At 45.3% G+C, this 23,218-nt stretch overlaps 1 protein-coding gene across 2 annotated transcripts in view; it reads left to right on the top strand.

The window, feature by feature from the left end:
• The window catches only part of ncam2a (neural cell adhesion molecule 2a), a 1,392,794-nt gene that overhangs the window by 1,288,121 nt on the left and 81,455 nt on the right, over nt 1–23,218 (top strand). For both annotated transcript variants that reach the window (XM_078560368.1, XM_078560369.1), the window contains exon 15: nt 3,513–3,693. In XM_078560368.1, coding sequence (XP_078416494.1) covers nt 3,513–3,693 — 181 coding nt within the window. The remainder of the gene's footprint in view (nt 1–3,512; nt 3,694–23,218) is intronic.

Here is a 23,218-nt window from a genome sequence, read left to right on the forward strand (position 1 = left end):
GCAGTGAGTGGTTAGAATACACTGCCTGAGGGTGTGGTGGAGGGAGATTCAATCATGACTTTCAATAGGGAATTGGATTAGCATCTGAAAAAAAAAATGGCAGGGCTCCAGGGAAAGGGTGGGGAGTGGGACTAGGTGAGTTGTCGCATGGCCAGGATGGCCTGAATGGTCTCCTTCTATGCTGCAGCCATTGTATGATTCTGAGTGAAAGTAGACAGTCTTGGTGGTGACGTAAATATGAGGCTGGAATCTCTGCTCAAGGTCAAGTAAGACACAATGGTATAGTCCAGCCTCAGGGAGAGCAGTTGGGAAATGGAGTTCATGTTGGTGACTGAATACACCCGTCTCCCTCAGCACTTTTCCATGCTTTGATAAACCCCCTCAGCAGGAAGTGACATGCAAGTGATGGTGCAACAAGAACAACAAACAGCCTTTTGTTGCAGCCTTATGAAGTGTTGCAGCCCTGGCTGCTTTGTAACGCCTTTGAGGCATCACATTGTCCTTAACTTGTACAGGGGATATGATTTATTTATCCTTATTCATTCAAAACAAGATTGAGGTCAAGGGTGCTGCACTGATTGATTTGATTTTATGGAGTGTTTCTGTCGCCATGCCTGATAGGCTACATTAGGGAAAGATACCTTACGAATGTGCAATTTATTTTTATTTATCAATAAAATGAAAAGGCTGCTGGCGATGGAAATTAAAATGAATCCTCCAGTGAGTTGGGTCTATGTTTGAAGAAGCAAAGAAAGCAAGATTTGCATTTCTGTAGCACATTTCATGACCCCAGGATATGTCCCAAAGTATCTTGCAGTCAATGAAGTGCTTTTTTAAGTGGAGTCACTGTTGTAATGTAGGAACAGGTAGCCAATTTGCACGCAGCAAGTTTCCACAAACAGCAATCTGTAAAGACTCGATCCTTTGGTTTAGTGGTGTCGATTGAGGGATGATTATTTGCCAGGATGTTGAGGAGAATTTCTCTGATCTCCATCGAAATAGTGCATTGGGATCATTCCCATGCAAATTCTCAGGCTGGGTTCTGGGTTTCTACGTACACTCTGCTGACAGTTACAATTGACGTGCAGACATGAAGGCTCTGAGGCACATCGTCCACACCTCGAGCATCACGTGTGTAAAAACAAAACCAGAACCACTTATTTCTAAACTTGAAGGGGGGTGGGGAGAGAGCAGAAACACAGAAACAATGACCCCCCCAAATGAACCCACCGTCTGTTTAGCCACTAATTATCCTCAAGATTCGCCTACAAGAAGTAATTAGGTTTTGTGGACTTAGGGAAAGGCCACTGACTTACAACTCCATCATAACACCAGAATTGTGCTTTTACAAGCTGTAACACTCCTGCCATTATAATTAGCATGGTTTCTTATCTTCCTGTCAATATGCTCAAAAATGCTCAGTTTTGTGGTGTTCAATTGTTCTTTGTTTGTTACGTGAGCCTGGTAACTGATCTATGCTCACTGTGCTTGATTGGTTCAGCCTCAGAATGGACCACAGGAAGTCATAGGGTGGGATTTTATTGCACCCGCCCACTCTCCTAGTCCCGCCGCAAGTCAGTGGACTTCTGGCTGGGGCGCCACCTCGCCCGCGGCAGGTCCTGCCCGCTACAGGGCCGGAAAATCCCAGCAATAGAGCCAGGAGCTGGGGAACAGAATTTGTATTGGCGACTGAATATATCTATCTCCCTTAGCAGGCGTGTACAACAGTGTACAGCTGCTGTAGTGCGACCTTATGAAATGTGGGCGTGGACTCAGAGCAAAGTAACCAATGAAGCTACTAGAAGCTGAACTGTAAGCAGAAATTTTGTGACTGCAGAGATATTTTAAAATGCTTGTAAATAATCCTGTTGCATACTTAGAAACTGGTCTCTGCATTGCTCTGAGATATATAAAATATACAAGTTTTATTTTGACTTCCCAGCCCCTGACATGTTCATTTTCAGAGCCAATAAGGGCACCTTACTTAAAATGTATTTCTCATTGGCTGAGAAGTGGCTTTTACAGTCTTTTCTTCGACCAATTGAATTGCCAATATTTGCTCTGATTATGTGATGGCAGCAGGTCAAATGTTCCATGTGTGTTTCTATTGGTTAAGATAATCCATCAACTCACCATAAAGAATTGCATCATCAGGTGCTTCAAATCCTGAATAGGGTTGTGATTTGTTTATTTTTTTTTAGTTTGATCCCAGGTTGTGGTGTCCTTGGCAAAGCCCCATTTATAGGCTATGGGCCTAGTGCTGGAGAATGGGATTAGAATAATTAGGTACTTGTTTGACCGGCGCAGACTCGATGGGCTGTAGACCTCTATGACTCTATTGTCCATGCCAAGTTACCCTTGAAAGGTGGTGGTGAGCCTTAATCGCTGTATTCCATGTAGTAATGGTTGCCCCATCCCCTCTCAACTCAATCGTGTCATGTAAGAAATGCCGGAACATTTACCCAACAGCCATGAAGGAATGGTGTTATATGTGCAAGTCAAGATGACATGTGACTTGGAGGGAGAACATAGGGTGGTGATGGGATTTCCTCACCTAGGCTGTCTATTCCTTCCCAAGGTTGCAAAGGAAGGAGGTGTTGTTGAAGTAAACTTAATGAGCTGCTGTAGTGCATCCAGTAAATTATAGATCATATAGCTAGAGTGAAAATAATGGAAGGCATAGATAGAAGATGCCACAAGCAAATGAAGTCAGTGGCTAAAGGATGAATACTGACCGTCAATTAAAACAGAAAATGCTGGAAAAACTCAGCAGGTCTGGCAGTATCTGTGGAGAGAGAAACCGAGTTAACGTTTCGAGTCCATATGACTCTTCTTCAGAGCTGATCAGAGCTGAATGCTGATCAGGTGAGATAGATAAAGCCCCATTCAAATAGTGCTGTGGTATTTTTACCTGAAGTGACAAGGTCTTGGTTTAACTCAAGCACTTGAGAAAGTACAAACAAGGATTTATGCAGTTGAAAAGAGAGCTGACAGGCTATACCTTTCAGGAAAGATTGACCAAGATGAGGCTGTTTACACTAGAAAAGAGAAGGCTGAGGGGTGACCTGATAGTGGTCGTTAAAATTAAGGTTTTTGATGAGGTAGACATGGAGGAAACCTTTCCACTTGTGGAGAAGTCCAAATTTAAAGGACACAAATATAAAACAGTCAATAATGAATTCAACAGGGAATTCAGAAGAAACTTCCTGCTGAGAATATGGAACTTGCTACTACAGGGATTAATTGTGTCAAATAGCATAAATGGATTTAAGAGGAAGTTGCATAAGCGCTCGCAGAAAAAAGGATCAGAAAGATCTATTGATAGAGTTAGATAAAGATGGGGGGAGGAAACAGCAAAGAATAGTTGGGCCAGGTGGCCTGTTTCTGAGCTCTATCATGCTAAGCAGTGGATGTGTCGATGCGCAGTACTCTAACAGAAGTAGCTTGACTGAAAGCAAATGAGTTACTTATTTGAGCAACAATACTTACAAATATTTCTCACCTACCCACAGAAAGACAAGGAAGAGGAATGGATGCAGAAGATAGCACAGGGAAGCAAGGACTCCATCATCCTGGATGAACTCCAATGGGACATGCGGTATGAAGTGAAGATCACAGCTGTTAACAAGTTGGGCCCCTCCGAGCCAACCTTCTACGAGTTCACCATGCCACCGAAACCCAACACCATCGCCAGTAAGTCACATCTTCTGATCAAAGGTTAAACAGGATTATCATAGATGAGCATAACTGCTGTAAATTAATCCCTCCACATGAAGACAGTTGGGAGCCCTTTCCCTATAAACAGGCCTTGCACATCGATTTCTAGTCAGAATTTATTCGCATGGCTGAATGCCCAACACATGCCCCTGGCAGGCAAGGTTCACTGCTGAGATTGTGAAGTTGTCTTGCTTACCCTAGGCAGAATTCGTCTCTCTACCTCGACTTTAAAATGCGCATCCTTATTTTTAAAAATCCCTCCATGGACCCTGCTCCACCACCGCCCCCCCCCCATCTCTGTAATCCCCTCCAGCTCTACAATCCTCTAATTCTGGCCTCTTGAGCATCTTCAGTTCTTATGGCTTCACTATTGGCGGCCATGCTTTCAGCTGCCTGGGTCTTAAACTCTGGAATCTCCTTCCTTAACCTGTCAGCCTCAATCTCCTCCTTAAGGTGTTCATTGAAAACTACCTCTTTGGCCAACCCACTCCTAATATCTTGCTACATGGGTCACATCGTGTTTGCCAACATTCCTGTGAAATACCATGACACATTTTTTACTACTTTAAAGGCACTTTTAAATTCAAAGTTGTTGTTGCATATTTTTGTAATTTTGGAAGTGAGAGGGAATGAATCAGGAGTACAATGGAAGTAAATTATTTCTTTATTGAACCCTTATTACTGTCTGCTCCTATGCTTTCCCTGCCTCCTCTCCACCCTGCCTCCCTCCTCGCTGTCTTCTCTTTCTGTCCCTCTTCTGTCCCCTCTCTCTACCCACTCTCCTTGCCACATCTCTCTCAGGGCGAAACTTTAACACTGTGCATTATATGGTACAGGAAGAGAAAGTTCACAGCTGTTTATCTTACTGTTACTAAATGAATGCAGAATCTGGTAAGAATGAGTGAACCCTGGAAGAAAGTGGCTTAACAAAATTCCCAATTACAAGAGGCTTTTATCTTTTCAGAACTAAAGTACATTTTTTTTGAAAGGACATCCAAGTGTGAAAATTATAGAATGTTTTTAAAAAAAGACATGATTTAAATTTACTTTCAAAATCTCACTTCCTTAAAACCTTAAGAAGATGATATTCTTTGAATAAAGTGGTTTTGTTGGCGTGTGCCAAGCCTGTGGCATGTGGTGAGCCCTTTGGGTTTGGGATTTTTGAAAAGAAGAAAATACAGGAAACTTAATTTTTATGTTTTTTTTTCCCCTTCATGTTTGCTTTTAAGAATGTTCTAAACAGGCCAAAGTGCATTATCTTGTAGAAGAGTATAGCTTTCAGGTCAAATTAGCTTCATCACAAAGCAAAATGATGCATACTTGTATAAATGCATTTAGCTATGAAAATGCAGAATATATTTGATCAAAACTAAAAGCTTTGTGCATAGCCGGCAGCATTCCCAGAACACCCAGATACAGCTCTCAGCTTATATTAGCTTATAGCTTTCATTACTGAAATAGCTGGTCCCTCTGTTATCTAATCATTTCTTTAAAAATATTAAAATATTTTTCCCTTGGTGAATTTTTTGAGCTCATCAAAAAGCCAAAAAAGGACTCACATTTTTATGCAGCGTTTTTCATGACTTCCAGACAGCCCAAGGTTCTTTGTTAAACAATTAGGTACTTGTTGCAGCGTGTCACTGATGTAGGAAATACAGGAACCAATTTGCACATGCCGACCTCACACAATTAGCAATAATTGACAGATTGCCTGCTGTTAAGCGATGTGGCTTGAGGGATAAATAAGGACAGCGGAGTGAACAACTTTTGCCGTTCTTCAAAATAATGTTACGACATCTTTCGGGTCCACCTGAGAGCCCCCCAGTTTGACGTCTCATATAAAACAGCATCTTCAACAGTACGGCATTCCTTCAGCGCTGCACGGTATGAGTCCGACTATAGATTAAATGCTCAAGTGGGGCTTGAACCTCAAAACCTTCTGACACAAAGGCAAAAATGCTACCCAGTGAGACATAGTTGATACCTATAAATGAAGTATATTGTTATAGTTAATTATAGTGTCACAATGAGGGTTGTGAGTTATATTAGTGCCGTGAAATGTTTGTTAGAACACTCTGGTTATTGTACATCTCATCTATCCAGAACTTTGATATTCCTGTTTTAAAGTATTAGCTTGGATTCAATTGTGCAATTAGTGTGACATTCCCATGTCCACTGTCTTACAAGAGACATGAACCCATTTCCCTGACAGTAGGGAACTGAGGAAATATATTAAAATCTGTCCCCAAATATTGCAAAAATACAATTTTTTTCTTATTATCATAGCAATTTCTTAATCATTAGACTACGAGTTAATGGCTTTGTTCCAGCTGCAGACCGTCTGTTAAGTAAGCTTTGTGATTAACCAAGCAATGCCAGGTTTAATATTGTAATAATAATGAGTGTCAGCTACTATAATTGAGTATAATATTATCACTGGAAAATGTATTAGACACATCCATGCAACATAACTTGCCAACTGAAAACCGACATTGCCATAGACTGATTTGAAAGGAAATAATTTATCTCTGTCTCAGTGTTTTGGTCTCTCTCTGCCTCTGTTTTTTGCGAAATATTTCCCCCTCTTTCTCTCTTCTTGTCATTCTGTATCCCTCTCTCTGCTTCTATTCCCTTTCTTTCTCTCCCATTCGTGCTCTCTTTACTTCACTTTCTTTCTTGTTCCTCCTCTCATTCTCTTTCCTTGTTTTTTTCTGTTTCTTGCCCTCTTTCCCTCACCCTCTCTCTCTCTCTCTATTCTCTGTATCTCTTTCTTGCTCTCTGTCCCTCTTGTTCTCCTGCATTCTCTCTCTTCCTCTTTTTCTTTCACTGCCTCTGTTGATTTGCATAGCAATGTTCTACAGATAATTTGCCCTTGATTAAAAATGCTTCTTTTTAAAATATAAAGCAAGTCTCCTTATCTTGCTTATTGGCATGATGGTTCCATGCTGTCTGGGTGCCCTCTGTATTTCACCAAAGGGCCATTGCTTAGAAATTAATTTTTAGAAAGTGAGTGTCCCTGGTGAGGCTGCCATTTCTAGCCCATCACTCGTTCTGCAGTGAAGATGAGGGTGGGCCTTCTTGAATCTCTGGTGTGTGCTTTGATGTGACTGAGTGGCTTGGTAGGTCATCTCAGAGGACAACTGAGAGTCAGAATGTAGGGCTGGAGCTCAGTATTGTGCGTCACTAGCCAACTTGTCCATGTGCACGCAACTTCAGCAGGATACCATCAGGTAAAGGGACGTTATCCCCATTTTTTCCCCCTCCTTAACCCAAAGACCTTGAGACACTTCCTGCCACCATCGAAGTTGACTTGAGCTGCCTTGGCACAGGGAAACCTCTGATGTTAATGGTCTCTTTGGTTAACTTATCATTTGGTAAACCTTGAGAGTTATTGAGAAAGCAATCTTCTTCTAGCTCCTCTCTGTACTTCTGAAAAAGATGTAATCCTTTTGGTTCAAGCCCGGCCTTCAGTCATTTTGCATTGCCCCGGCAGCCCATAACCTCAAAGCCATTTACCAACAGCACCCCTTCCCTCCCTTCCCGTAGGCCCAGAATTACCTCCGCAGTGTTATTTTAATGGTGGTGGTGACCCATTGTTTGAAAACAATGCAAGTAGGAAAATGTAGGCGCTGTTTCAGACTGATTTCTGCAACGCTAGCCAGACACCAACCCTCCCTGCAAACTCCAGCCAACAGTCAAATTGATTTACCAACCACACTCCCAACCCACAACCTCACACTGATTGGCCAAGCCCCAGCCCACAAGTGCCAGTGGATTTATCATTCCCAACTCACAATCGCAAAGGGTTACTGCCCTCAATCAGAGCTTCATGCACCGGCTGCCTCCAACCATTTGACATTTTGACCTAATTTTGACAACAAATATATACCGTTCTCTCCAACTAATGATCAAAACAGAAAAACTGTATTTATGCACAACCTTGGGAGGTTGCAAAATGCTACTATTGAGGAGTTGTCACTTTTTCAATCTTGAAAATGGGAGATTTAGCAATAGCTCTAAAAAAATTACAGGTCCTTATATTCAGCAGATACATCCACCAGGTCAAGTTAGAAATGTGCCCTTGAAACATCAGATCAAAGAGGAAGATTGAAAAAGGAATGTACGTCTGTATCATCTCTTGTATTGAATCACCTCAAAGAATTTGAAATAATGGATTATTTTCTGAAGGGCAATGACTAACCAATGACCATGACTATCTAGAAGGACAAGGACAGCAAATAGACAGGAACGCCACCACCTGGAAGTTCCCCTCCAAGCCACTCACCATCCTGACTTGGAAATATATCACCGTTCCTTCACTGTCACTGGTCAAAATCCTGGAACTCCCTTCCTAACAGCACTGTGGGTGTACCTACAGCACATGGACTGCAGCAGTTCAAGAAGGCAGCTCACCACCACCTTCTCAGGAGCAACTTGGGATGGGCAATAAATGCTGGCCCAGCCAGCGAAGCCCACATCCCATGGATGAATAAAAAGAAACTATTGTGTGGGCAAACACAGCAGCTATCCTGTCCCAGAAATACCCAAAAATGCTCAAAAAGTACGAATTGAGGAAGTTCTTCCCAAGCTGATTGATATAAGAGTTTCTTCACCTTATCCTTACTGCAACATTTTACATTTAGAACAACTACTTATTGGCTTCCATTTCATCGACACACCTTTCCCAAGCCTCATCAGCCACAGTTCAGTTGGTAACGCACTTGTGCTGTGTCACAAGACTGTGGGTTCAAATCCCACGCCAGGTCTTGCACCCAAAAATCCAGACTGATGCTCCAGTGCAGTACTGAGGGAGTGCCGTGCTGGCTTTTGGATGAAATGTTAAACCGAGGGCCCCCTCTCAGGGAAGATTGAAGATCCCTTGGCACTATTTTGAAGAAGGCGGGGGGGGAAATATTCTTGGTGTCCTGGTCAATATATATTCCTCAATCAGCCTCCCAAAAAAACAGATCACCTGGAGTTTGTGGGAGCTTGCTGTGCGCAATTTGGCTGCCGCATTTCCTTACAATACAATAGTGACTACAATTCCAACAGTCCTTCAATGGCTGTAAAGCACTTTGGGAGGCCTGGTGGTTGTGAAAAGCGCTATATAAATGCAAGCCTTTCTTTCTTTTCCTTGTGTTTCCATTCATTGATGGTTCTTTGGCTTGTCCTTAAAAGACATTAACCAAGTCAAGCCATTTTATGTTTGCTTACCTTTACATCCTACCTAATAAATTATTGTCTTCCTGAGAGTTGCACTGACCAAAAGTTTGGATTAAATTTCAGGTTTCTGGGCAGTTGATGCCCATCTGTACCATATCCTGTAGTTCTTCTGGGGCGTGGGAGACAAAGGACCATGTTTTTTTCTGTTTTTCTCAATTCTATCTGTTGTCAAGTATGTAGCGTTCATAAGAACCTCTTAAGGAGATCAGACTGAAGGCTGCAATTGGTACTTTGTCTTCACTTTTCATTTAGATTTTTACACTTTTGTGTTTTGTTGCTTTTTTGAATTAAACAAATGCGTGGGAGACAATGGGCGGCGTTTCACTTGCCCGTTGGCATCGGGCATCACGCCGGGCATGAGCGGAAAAAATGGCGGGAAGACCAAAAATTGGTTTCACGGCGCTGTGAAACCAGTTTGCAGCTGTCCGCTCATTATAAGCCCAGATCGCTGGAGTGAAACCCCAGATCAAATTTACCACCCACGTCGGTGGGAAAACATGCCAGTGCAGAACACATCTTTACAAATGTCAGGTGCAGAAGTCGGGCCTTGCCTTCGGGGCCTTGCTTACATCGTGGACATCTGAGGAGCAGAAGATGCTGGAGCTCTACAGTAACAGGACCTCGGAGGGACGTGCATCGCATGCTGGGTGGATTCTCATGGAATAGCTCTGCCGCGAAACAACTCACGGAAAGTGGAAGTCACCGTTGAGGGTCTGCTTAGGGACATCAGTGTCTTGGACATGGGCTGCTACAGATGGTCATTGAGGGGGTGAAGAGGAAGGTGTAGGTTAGGCTGGGAGAGAAAGGTGTGTCGGGCAGGGCGAGGCTGGGAATGGGGGGAATGATAGTGTTGGGGGGGATGAGGTTGGGAGGGGGGTAAGCAATGGTGTCGGGGGGCTGAGGTTGGGAGGAGGGGAATGACAGTGTCGAGGGGGGGGGATGAGGTTGTGGTGGGGGAAGTACAGCAGGGAGGAGGGTGCAATGGGGGAGAATACGGCAACTGGGGAGATAGGGGTAACGGGAGATGAAGTTGTAAGGGAAGCAGTCCGGAAGGGGAGGAAGGAGTCCGGAGAGGGGAAAAAGTCCTGAGGGAGGAAGGAGTAAGGGTCGGGGGAGGAGGAAGGAATAAGTGGAGAGAAAGAAGGAAAGGGGGGCAGATGTCCAGGTGAATGTGCAAGGGAGGGGTCTGTGGAGTCGATGGCTGCCTTCTGGGGATCAAAACGAGGCTGGGCGTGGTAGGAGGGAATGGTGAGAATGAGAGAGGGCAGAGTGAGCTGGTAGGGTGGCAGCATGAGGCTGCTACTATAGCGGTAGAAGGGATGGCGAGGATGGTTGGTAGGGACCCGGAGGCAGAGACGAACCCTGGGGCCAGGAAGGAGGAGGTCAGGGAGGTCAATGTGGATGGGGCTGGGATTCTTGGGAAGGTGGGGAATGTGCACGTTCACCTGGACATCCCGGGACCTGGCAGGTAGGTTACGGTGGGGAGGTGGAAGGTGATGCCAGGGGGTGTCGACAGTGACGAGGGAAAGGACATGGGTGGCTTTTGGGGAGGGGGAAGGACGGAGGATTTGAAGACAAATTTTACCAGCACCATGCTTCTAAACTCGAAAGAGAACGGAGCCGCGTGGTGGGCGGGAACAGGCACTGGATGGGAGTTTGATCAGCTCAGATGGACAACTGAAAGAGAAGCCCAGCAGGCAGCAATGAAAATGCTCAAGAGGTTGAGATGAGTGTGATGGAGGAAGGATCCATGGACGTGGGAGAGTGCCTGCACGAGGCTCCAAGAGACTCTGCCGCACACACACTTTTCCCTCAGAATCACTCGTGGGCCGGCTGTGTGCGGCTGAACTGCTAATGGTTGGGGGGGTTGCAGTGGGAGGATTCACAAAGCCTGTCAGTTAAGCCAGCAGACACCATTACACATCATTCAGTGAAAGTGAATATATTTTTAGATTATAAAGTGACAAAATGTGTTACCCATGAAACCACGTGATCAGAATTTCATAACGTTTCTAGGCCTAACAGGCCTAGGTGCTGTCCTGATATCCACCACAGGGGTGGAGACATCCTGTGCGATGGTGGGCCCTGTTGCCTCTGATGACTTCAGCGTGGGTTCTCCGGAGAGCCAAGGGACTGTCCTCCTGTGGAGCAGCTGCACCCTCTGCAGTGACAGAGGACGAAGTTGAGGGGCTCACAGGCAAAGGGGACTCGGAGGGAGAGGACAGCCTCTGAGATTCCTGAGTGGATGACCCAGGGGTGTCCAGCTGCCGCTCCTCCTCCCTTTGGGTGCCCGAGGGCCCCAGCCTGACTCCTTGAGGGGAAGGAGCACCTGGAGAGACGTCGCTGTGTCCTGTTTCCCTCTCGCATTGCCACTGCAGAAAGGCACCCATGGCTACTGCAATGGAGTGGAGGTCTGCACACATCTCTGCGTTCTGCTGGACCAGGATCTCCATTGGGTCCGCCATCCTTCCCATGGAGACCTCCCCGCGCGCACATGTGTGATGTTCCCTTGCCTTCTGCTGATTCTGCATGATGAGTTGGAAGGCCAAACCCAAAGGCCCGTCATCTGACTCAGACCTGACAGATGCCTCTACCCCAGCAGTCTTCCGAGTGCCGGTGAGCTCAGTTGAACCTGCTTCCTCCTGCTGAGGATTTGTGTCCATGCAGTGACCACCAGATTGTGAACCCGAGCCTGCTTCTAGATCTAGGTCCCACCGAGGTGTGTGTCTCTGTGCTGGTGGAGGGTGTGGGTAAGCGCTGTGAAGGGTCATCTAGGCTGCTTATTTCCAGCTCTTCCTTGGCCGGAGGTGAGGATGTGGATGGACCTGAGGCACTAGCTGGCTGAGGGTGTTGGTCGCTTGGTAGAGCTCCCTGTGAACCAAAGTAGAGATAATGAGTGCATGGCAGCAGAGTCAAAAGCAAGAGAGAGAGCACTCACATTTGCATTGAGAGAGGGATGATGAGGCAGGATCCTTACATGGGTGTTCACCGCCGACTTCACCATCACTGCAGACACAGCCCACATCCACAGCATGGTGGCTTACTCCTGAAAATGAGAGAGGCCTAATGTGGGCCACTTCACCCGACCATCCTGGGAGCTCTCCCTCCTGTTGTGAGCCAGCTCCTCCCGCATGGAAACGGATGGAGAGAGTGTGAGCGGGATACATGGCTCTGCGTGGAATGTTTGTGTGGTGAGCGGGGCCATGGATGGGATGAGGGAGCGAGATCAAGAGAATATGAGCCTGATGGAGATGTGAGGGTGTGTGTGAGAGTTAGTGGTGTTGTCCCTTGAGGTGTGAGATTCCTGTGGATGTGTGATGGGTTTGTGAGTGTGTGAGTTGAGAGTGACGAGAAGGGTGACTTACCCTGGCGGAATGAACGAGGCCATTCATCCCCTTTCGGCACTGGATGGCTATCCTTCTTTGCAGGGCGTTGACACTGATCGCTGCTGCCACCACCTCCCATACTAGATTGGCGACCTTACTTGGTGGCCTTCGCCCAGAGAGGGGGCAGAGGATTTTGCTGTGGGCCTCCACTGCGCCCAGTAGACATTCAAGGGAGGTGTCACTAGATTTGAGGTTTCTTCCCTTTGGCAGTCATCACTTTGCAGCAGCTTCCTAGCCCTTGAAGTGTGCCAACTCTTTGCAAGGGCAGCCTTTAGATATGGCACCCGGTTTACTGAAGGCCTGATGTGACGGTGCAGCAGGCGAAAGAGAGGACCCCATGCCTGGTGTGTTTCCCGGGGATGCGTGATTAATGAGGCGGGATTGGGGTGGTATGGTGTGAAAAGCCATCATTGCAGCCGGCAGCTAAAATGTTCTTTTTCCTGACCGCTCCCGCACTTAGTGCAAATCTGGGACGATTCCGCCCAATTGTTCCCTGGTGCATTCTCCATGGCAATGCCTCGACCAATCAGAGTCAACTTGCTATCCAATCAGCACCCTCTTCTCGTGCAGTGTAAATTGTTGCTTCCTTTGAAATTTGCCACTCTTGCATCTGTCCTGATGAATGCAAGATGAAAAGATTCAACAGCATGCCTGGTTGTGGAATCTTGCTGTGTGCTGTTTACATAATGTCAGCTCATGGGCTTCAAAGTGATTGACTGTATTTTTCTCAAATGCTGCTTTTTTTTTTAAAGATACTGTGATCACTTAACACTACCAACCCACTTCCCCAGATCTGTTTTACAGTCTTTTAAAGAGTTTGGCTGAGATTTTTCATATTTGTCCTCGACAGTCCATGATTTTTTTCACCTATTAAGTTAATTGGTGGTAAATCGAAGGTGAGGGAGTGGAAAATCTCACCCTCATATCAAATGAGATTAAAAAATGGAAAGCTGAAAATGTCGGAATAGTGAGTTCATTGGCATCAGAAAGGATAAAGATCAATTAAAGACCTTGGTGTGATGCCTAGTGAGAAGGAGAGACTGGCAATTGAATTTTTCTCTAAACACTTTTTGAATAGCCAGTTCAGCAATGAAATATTTACTCCAGCTCTTTTTTTTTTGCTTTCATAATTCATACACATATGTAATGTGTTAACAGAGCATATTGCAATAAATCATTTAGGGATTATGGTGCTTGACTAGTGCAGATGGTGTGTCAGAAAGTGTTTAAATATACCAAGTTGCCCGTTGCTAACCAACCAGAACATGCATTCATTTTGAGCAGACTATCTTGTACAATCACTGAAGGCTAATATACCTTAGCAGGATGTGCCAAGGCGCAAGTAGTTTTAGGGCATTATTAAAGTAGAAATTATGGGAAGAATGCGATTATTGGTCTGTAGGCTTAATAATTATTTCGAACTGTTTTGACGCTCTGATATCTGCATAATCGCTTGTGTAAGTGGTGAATGGTGAGTGCCGTGTGTTCGCTGCTGACAGCAAAGCCCAGATGTTGATTTTTCCAACCTGGCATTTTTAGGATTTTAACTATGGTTTCAGACTGATCACAGCGAGGCTCAGCTCAGTGTCAAACCAAGGCTTTGATTAGAATTGGACAAGGGTGTTACCATACCCTTGTGTGCTGTCAAGTAGCTCCAGTTCATAACAGCTTTGTGAGTTGAACATGCCTGGAGAAGTTAGTACATTAAAACACTATGCTTTTATAATGAGGAATGTCCAGTGCCACTGAATTCCCCCCTTGTGTATGGAATGGAAGAGGTAAAGCGCTGATGTTAGATAAATATTGGCCTGGATTTTTTGGTGAGGGTAATGCCGAGGCTATCAACGCTCACTTGTGTTATTAAGAAGTAATATGGACAGGAGCCTCCAGCGTCTGCAGATGCACAGCTAAATACGAAAGTCAAGAAGTGGCGCTGCTCCTCCAGTAGCTTTGCTCCAACAGCATCTTACCCTAACCCTAACCTTCATGCATTCAAACACATAGAAGGTCCTGAAGTTGCTATAATTGCCTATTAGATACCCACAAAACAACCAAAAAAGTTAGGCCTTGTCCATTCAAGTGTGAGTGAATAAATTACTGCCAAGAACCTCTCTGGCACTGAAAATTAGCTTTTATAATCTAAATCTAATTTTTTTTTTCAGGTTTTAATTAATGTTGGAGATCTTAAACAACTAATATAAACCTTTTTTTTTCCCAACTTTTTTTTTCTATCTCTTGTATCTCACACTCTCTTCTAAACCCAAAGATAAAGGCAAAATACTACGGATGCTGGAAATCTGAAACAAAAACAAAAAATGTTGGAAAAACTCAACAAGTCGGACAGCATCTGTGGAGAGAAAGACAGAGTTAACGTTTCGAGTCCGTATGATTCTTCTTCAGAGCTAAAGGGCTAAACCCATAAGACCATAAGACATAGGAGCAGAAATTAGGCCATTCGGCCCTTCGAGTCTGCTCCGCCATTCAATCATAGCTGATAAGTTTCTCAACCCCATTCTCCCGCCTTCTCCCCGAAACCTTTGATCCCCTTACTATTCAAGAACCTATCTATCTCGGTCTTAAATACACTAATACCCATCTTTCTCTCTGTCTCTTTATCTTTTTTATTATTCATTCATGGGATGTGGGTGTCGCTAGCTAGGCCAGCATTTATTGCCCATCCCTCATTGCCCTTGAGAAGGTAGCGGTGAGCTGACTTCTTGAACCATTGCAGTCGATGTGGTGTAGGTACACCCAGAGTGAGATGGGGGAGTGAGTTCCAGGATTTTGACCCAGCGACAGTGAAGGAACGGCGATATATTTCCAAGTCAGGATGGTGAGCGGCTTGGAGGGGAACTTCCAGGTGTCGGTGTTCCCATGTGTCTGCTGCCCTTGTCCTTCTGGACGGTCACGATTGTGGGTTTGGACTTGCTGTACACTTTCTGAGCGTGATTTTACGTTGAATTATATATTCTGCCTTGTAATCCCTGGTTTAGGCTTTGCCTGCCTCAATGAGGATTCTTCTAGATTGTTGCGACTGAGGACACATGCAGCCCAAGTCTTTTGTCCCCGAGTCAGGTTTGCAGAGTTGGGCGATTTCCTGTCTCAGCGAACCTGACCATTAAACATTGCTACACAGAGGTCAGTCAGGAGGATGCAGGCTGAAAAAGGAGTCAGGATGGGCAACCCTGCAGTATGTGAGCAGGCTGCTGAGTGTGGAGGAGGGCTGGGTGCAAGACCTGCCTTTGCACACCGTTACCGTGTTTAAATTTTTAAAAATCCCTCCAGCCCTCACCACCGACATTCCTCTGAGGGGCTCTTCATTGTGGCGAAAATCCAGGCTGCAGCTGCTGACCCTGTTCTCACAAATCCCCTGTAGAGGGCACCCTGCTGCTTACACACTCTGACAACTCTGAACACCCGAGGTGAGGTGAGAGTGACTGCCCTTGACATCAAGGCAGCATTTGACCGAGTGTGGCATCAAGGAGCCCTAGCAAAGCTGGAGACAGTGGGAATCAGGGTGAAAACTCTCCGCTGGCTGGAGTCACACTGAGCACAGAGGAAGATGGTTGTGGTGGTTGGAGGTCAATCATCTCAGTTCCAGGACATCACCGCAGGAGTTCCTCAGGGTCGTGTCCTAGTCCAAACCATCCTCAGCTGCTTCATCAATGACCTTCCTCCCATCATAAGGTCAGAAGCAGGGATGTTCGCTGATGATTGCACAATGTTCCGCACCATTCGCAACTCCTCAGATACTGAAGCAGTCCATGTCCAAATGCAGAAAGAGCTGGACAATATCCAGGCTTAGGCTGACAAGTGGCAAGTAACATTTGCGCCACACAAGTGCCAGGTAATGACCATCTCCAACAAGAGAGAATCTAACCATTGCCCCTTGACGTTCAATGGCATTACCATCACTGAATCCCCAATTATCATCCTGGGGGTTACCATTGACCAGAAACTGAACTGGACTAGCCATATAAATACTGTGGCTACAAGAGCAGGTCAGAGGCCAGGAATCCTGTGACAAATAATTCACCTCCTGACTCTCCAAAGCCTGTCCAACAGCTACAAGTTACAAGTCAGGAGTGTGATGGAATGCTCCCCACTTGCCTGGATGAGTGCAGCTCCGACAACGCTCAAGAAGCTTGACATCATCCAGGACAAAGCAGCCCACTTGATTGGCACCACATCCACAAACATTCACTCCCTCCACAATGCACAGTAGCAGCAGTGTGTACCAACTACAAGATGCACTGCAGGTACTCAGCAAGGCTCCTTAGACAGCACTTTCCAAACCCACAACCACTACCACCTAGAAGGACAAGGGCAGCAGATACATGGGGGGAACACCACCACCTGGAAGTTCACCTCCAAGTCACTCACCATCCTGACTTGGAAATGTACCGCCATTCCTTCACTGTCATTGGGTGAAAATCCTGGAACTCCCTCCCTAACAGCACGGTGGGTGTACCTACACCACATCGACTGCAACAGTTCAAGAATGCAGCTCACCACCACCTTCTCAAGGGCAAATAGGGATGGGCAATAAATGCTGGCCTAGCCAGGGACGCCCACGTTCCATGAATGATTAATAAAAAACACTGCTGCTTTCCTGTTCTCACAGGCCCCAAATCTCCTGTAGAGCACACCATGCTGCTTTACAGGTGGAAATGTAATGTATGGTGAGCAACACTGTTATCAGAAAGGCCGGGCAATTGATTTTTCAGTCTGGCCTTTTTAGGATGTTAAATTTGAAACTGATGGTTTTAGACTGGTCACATTGAGGCCGGGGTCAGAGTCAAGCCAAGGTCTTACTAAGATGTAGGCATGATGCTCCAAATATGAGTAAGTAGTAAAGAAAGAAAGTAACCGACATTTTCTATATGACCTCAGGATGCCCCGAAGTGCCTTTTAATCGATGAAATACTTTTAGAGCAGGATTTTACGCGTCCACCCCCGCTCGCCGATGCGTAAAATGATGCGTGATGTCGGGCAGAACTCCCGGTGTCATCCCGCCCCATTTAAATTTTCAGGAAGGCGGGGGCGCAGCGAAATCAGCTGCAGGCCCGCCGACCTGTCATTGGCCAATTGAGGCCATTGACAGAGCCACTTATGTAATTAAAGGACCTGCCCGTTCAACCAGGAGCCCCGGCACGAACAAGGAAAAGCATGAAACCTCATCCACAATTTTTGAAAATTATGGACATGTCCCAACTCACGTGACATTGTCACATGAGGGGACATGTTAGGGAAATTTTATTTTTCTATCTTAAGGTTTTTGACATTTACAGCTGATCTCCCTGAGATTGCACTTAGCCTCAGGGAGATGTGCGCTCCTTTGTGCGCATGTGCGAAAGAGCGCACTCTCGATTTTGGGAACCCCCCCCCCACTCCCTGCCTGCACATGGAGCGCATAGCGCTTCTGTGCAGACATCATGCTGGGCGGGCCTTAATTGGCCCGCCCACGTAAAATGGCGCCATGCCTCCAATCGGGGCGCCGATCGGAAGCGTGTCTGTGCGCGTCCACCCTTCAATTCAGCCCTTAAAGTGTTATCGCCGTATCATAGAATTTTACAGCATAGAAAGAGGCCATTTGGCCCATCATGTCTGTGGCAGCTCTTTGAAAGAACTAATTCATCCTATCCCCTCCCCCCACACCATTCTTTCCTCACAGCCCTGCCAATTTTTCCTTTATAAGTCCAATTCCCATTTGAAAGTTCCTATTGAATCTTCTTCCATCACCCTTTGAGGCAGTGCATTCTGAATCATTAGGAATGCACTGGACAAAGTAAGACTATATTAGTGGATCTGGCTGGCCCCAGTTCTAGAAATTCTCATATTTCAGAATACTTCTCAAATCTCTCCAGCATTCAATTTCTCTGTCATTCTTTCTCTCTAACACCAACCTATGTCTTATGGCCTTATCCTACATCTTATGAACTTATCCTAATCTTATGGTCTTATAGACAGTTTTTTACTCCGTAAGGGAACCAAGGGTAATGGGGAAAAGGCAGGAAAGTGGACTTGATGATTATCAGATCAGCCACGATCTCATTCAATGGCCAACTTCTGCTCCAACGTCATATGGCCTATTGGTCATTTATCAAATGCCTCTTGAATCATCCCTCCATGTCATTCTACCCTGTCATCATCCAAAGTGTAAACTACTTAAATCTACTTTGCAACCCTATTCTAAGTCTGAACTTACACAATTTTGTATAATGAATGACCACGGCCCAGATTTCCATCTGCACGGCAGGTGTGTAGAGCTTGGAGAGTTCCCAGCTCCGCGATCCCAATCCGGGAGAAAGTGCCCCGGATGGTCAGATTTTCGGTCTGGGGTTCCTTGGGACCCCGGAACTGATGCAGAGGTTGTCGAGTGTGGAGGCAGGCTGGGCAGAACACCTGCCTCAGTTCTCTAGCACTGTGTTGAAGTTTAATAAAAAAAACCCAGAAAAAACACAAAACAACCTTCCACCTCTCACAGTCCCTCACCTTTATACACTCCCATGCCCCATCCTTGCTAACCCATGCCACCTCATGCCCCTGACCCACCCCCAGCCCCTCATACCCTCCATGCCAACCTATGTCCCTCTGATGAACCCTCATACCCTCCATGCCAACCTTTGCCACCACTTACCCCAGGCCCCTTTACAGCCCCTATGCCAACTTAGTGCCAACACATGCCTCTTCATGCCTACACCCCATTACCCCTCATACCGTCCATGCTAACCTATGCCCCCCCCACCACTAATGGTCAGTTATAACCCCATGCCAACTTAGTGCCAACTCACGCCAACCCATGTTGATATTAAATAAAGTTCCAAATGTCGATTGCAGACTTTATTTTCTTTTAAAAAAAACTCTAATTCATAAAAACCTATTTGCTACATTTACATTCCTTTGGCTACGTTATCCCTTAAAACAAGAAACATTTCATTCAATTGCATAATCCCTTAAAAAGGAAAGCATTTCATTGTCCCACTTCAAAGAGTCTATACCCACTTAGAGCTGTTGATCAAACTTGAAATGACAGATACCCTATTGTGAAAATGGGTGATTGTGAAATCAGTCACCCAGCACTAATGTAGTAATGGTAACCCTAAGGATTATGTCAACAGACATAAATAGCAAGCATTCATTTTTTTTAAAAACACTCCAGACAGTTTTTTTTTCAAAGAGTTAAAGGGCAGGAGTTTTAAATGCCTTGACAGCTTGATAGTTTATCTTGATACTTTTGACAGTTGGTTTTGACAGTTCCAATAAGTTTCACAGTTCTAATGAGTTTATGCATTTTTTTTACACACATTCATGCCTAATTTTAGGAATCCCAAGGGCACCTTACCTCCCTCAAAGGTGTACTGGGACCATATCCAATGGGGCACCTTATCTCTCCAGAAGCACACCCTGGCTACCCAAACAAACCCACAAAGTTCAGACCTGGTCCTACCAGATTTAATCTGCACCCATTGGGTTTTCAGGCACCTCTAAAACCAAAAATCACACAAGTGGAGGCAGCTGCTGATTTCAATGGGGAATTGCCTCCATGAAACGCGCATGTGAGAATCACGGCTTGGGCCTGGTCCCGGCCTCGCGGAAACGGTAGGTTCCGTGTTCAGAGGAAGGGCTTCTGGATTCGGGCCTCTGCTGGCATCTTCTCCACAACTTGTGGCAATAACCCAGGCCCATGCTAAACTTACTGATGCTTATCTTGTGTGTACCTTAGCTTTAGGGCCCCTAATGCAAGATCAGTTCTCAGCCTTCTCTAGTGAATACACCCCCAGATTCCCCTAGCCATAGCTCATAATGCAAGGGCCTTAGACAAGTTATCAATTTAAATGTCCTTGCTGCCCCCTCTCTAATATCTTTTTCGTAAGATAGTGACCAGAATTGTTCCCAGTCCTCCAGAGAATCGAAACAAATGAATTTTACCTCCCTGCCTTCTTCCTATTTCACTGGCTCTTGCCCAGCTTCACTTGTCCATAACTCATTCCTTTGGGAAATCTAAATAAACTAATTCTACTGCCCACTCTCTTCCTTATACTGAGACTTCCCCTGCTTCACTTTCCCAATTGTAGCTGACAATATATTAGGGGTTTATTCAACCTGATAAGACAAAATGCATGCAAGCAAGAAAAACTTCACTTATTCGAAGTTTGACCTTCCAAGTAAGGCAATGTGCTTACAGCTAAAATATCAAAGTAGGTTAGTTGGCAAAATGAGGTCCATTGACTAATCAGCGCTTGAACTCAAACTTCCCCACTTTGAATCCAAAGTCTTATTAGGATTCACCACCTTTTTATACCTTTCTGAGCTACAGATCACTAATCAGATGTCCTTATAAGGCTTGCACCTACCTTTCTCAATGTGCGCATAGAGATATAATATATATGCAAAACCATTTAGATACAAGGCGATGTTGGGGAAGCTGGAGTTGTTCTACCTGTGGAAGAATCTAGAACTAGGGCATCACTGTTTAAAAATAAGGGGTCTAGAATTGTTTTCCCTCAGAGGGTCATGAGTCTTTTGAACTCTCTTCCACAAAAGGCAATGGAAGCAGAGGCTTTGAATATTTTTAAGGCAGAAGTAGATAGATTCTTGATAAGCATGGGGGTTAAAAGGTTATTAGGGGTAAGTGGGAATGTGGAGTTGAGGTTACGTTCAGATCAGCTGTGATATTAATGAATGGCGGAGCAGCCTCGTGGGTCTGAGTGGCCTGTTCCTGCTCCTGGTCCTAATTCTTATGTTTGCAGGTAAAGAGATTAACGAGAGATTTCGTAGAGGGGTACAAGTTATGGTAAGTTCAGGTAAAGTAAACAAATTAAGGCTGTTCCCATTAGCTGATTGTACAAAGATGAGTGGACATAGATTTAAGGTTTCGGTTAAGAGAATCAGGGGGAATGTGAGGAAGAATGTTTTTTAACCAATGAGTGATAACGACTTGGAACTTGCTGCCTAGGAGGGTGGTGGAAGTGGAGAGGATCAATGATTTTGAAAGGAAAATGGATAGGCTCTTGAGGGAAATAACCTTTCAGGGGTGCAGGGATAGTGTGGGGTAATGGGACAGGTTGAATCATTCTATATAGAGGACATTGATTCGATGGATCAAAAGGCCTCCCTCTGTGCCATAATTACTCTAGGACTCAAAGGATAAGGCTATACCATTGAATGACGTGTTAGATGATGGGGAGGGATTAGATCGAGGGAGGTGGTGACATAGTGGATTTGTCACTGGACTGGTAATCCAGAGACCCAGGGTAATGATCTGGGTTTAAATCCCACCATATTAGTTGGTGGAATTTTAATTCAATAAAAATGTCTGGAATTAAAAGTCTAATAACCCATCTGGCTCCCTAATGCCTTCTAGAGAAGGAAATCTGCTGTTGTCACATGTGACTCCAGACCCACAGAAATGTGGTTGACTCTTAAAAAAAAAAATGCCCTCTGAACAAGGGCAATTAGGGATGGGCAATAAATGCTGGCCTAACCAGCAACACCCACAAACGAATAAAAAAAAAAGATGACTTTAGAGTGTTATTTTGCTCCACTTTTCCATGCATCTTACCTTCCTGATCGAGGTCACCGTGATGCAGCTTATTAAGTCTCGTGCAGTGCCATGTATGCACTCTTTCATACTGGACAAGATAAGCAGGCAGGTGCTTATCTTGCCTTGAGGGCTGAATTTTGCATGTCAATAGGGAAGGTAAAAGTCTGAGATTCTCTGTTCAACCCCTGCTATTCTTTCAAAATGCATTTTAACTCTTTTTCTGCCATATCTCCGAACATATGACTGCCAAGTACAAAAACGGAGGCACAAATATTATTTAACTTCCTTCATTTTAAGCAGAATGTTTTCTTACAAATGAACCTGGTTATATAAATCACAGAATCACACAGAGCAGAAGAGGCCCTTCGGCCCATCGAGTCTGCACCGACACGTGAGAAACACCCGACTTACCTACCTAACCCCATTTACCAGCACATGGCCCATAGCCTTGAATGTTATGACATGCAGGTACTTTTTAAAGGATGTGAGGCAACCCGCCTACACCATCCTCCCAGGCAGCGCATTCCAGACCGTCAACACCCTCTGGGTAAAAAAGCTTTTCCTCACATCCCTCCTAAACCTCCTGCCCCTCACCTTGAACTTATGTCCCATCATGACTGACCCATCAACTAAGCGGAACAGCTGCTCCCTATCCACCCTGTCCATGTCCCTCATAATCTTGTACACCTCGATCAGGTTGCCCCTCAGTCTTCTCTGCTCCAACGAAAACAACCCAAATCTATCCAATCTCTCTTCATAACTTAAATGTTTCATCCCAGACAACATCCTGGTGAATCTCCTCTGCACCCCCACCAGTGCAATCACATCCTTCCTATAATGTGGCGACCAGAGCTGCACACAGTACTCCAGCTGTGGCCTCACCAAGGTTCTATACAACTCCAACATGACCTCCCTACTTTTGTAATCTATGCCTCGATTGATAAAGGCAAGTGTCCCATGTGCCTTTTTCACCATCCCACTAACATTCCCCTCCGCCTTCAGAGATCTATGGACACACATGCCAAGGTCCCTTTGTTCCTCAGAACTTCTTAGTGTCATGCCATTCATCGAATACTGCCTTGTCAAATTACTCCTTCCAAAGTGTATCACCTCACACTTTTCAGGGTTAAATTCCGTCTGCCACTTATCTGCCCATTTGACCATCCCATCTATATCTTCCTGTAGCCCAAGACACTCAGCCTCACTATTAACCACCTGGCCAATCTTTGTGTCATCCGCAAACTTACTAATCCTACCCCCCATGTAGTCACCTATGTTGTTTATATAAATGACAGACAATAGGGGACCAGCACAGATCCTTGTGATACGCCACTGGACACTGGCT

The sequence above is a fragment of the Cetorhinus maximus genome, chromosome 16, assembly GCF_964194155.1.
Source record: "Cetorhinus maximus chromosome 16, sCetMax3.hap1.1, whole genome shotgun sequence".
Lineage (NCBI taxonomy): Eukaryota > Metazoa > Chordata > Chondrichthyes > Lamniformes > Cetorhinidae > Cetorhinus > Cetorhinus maximus.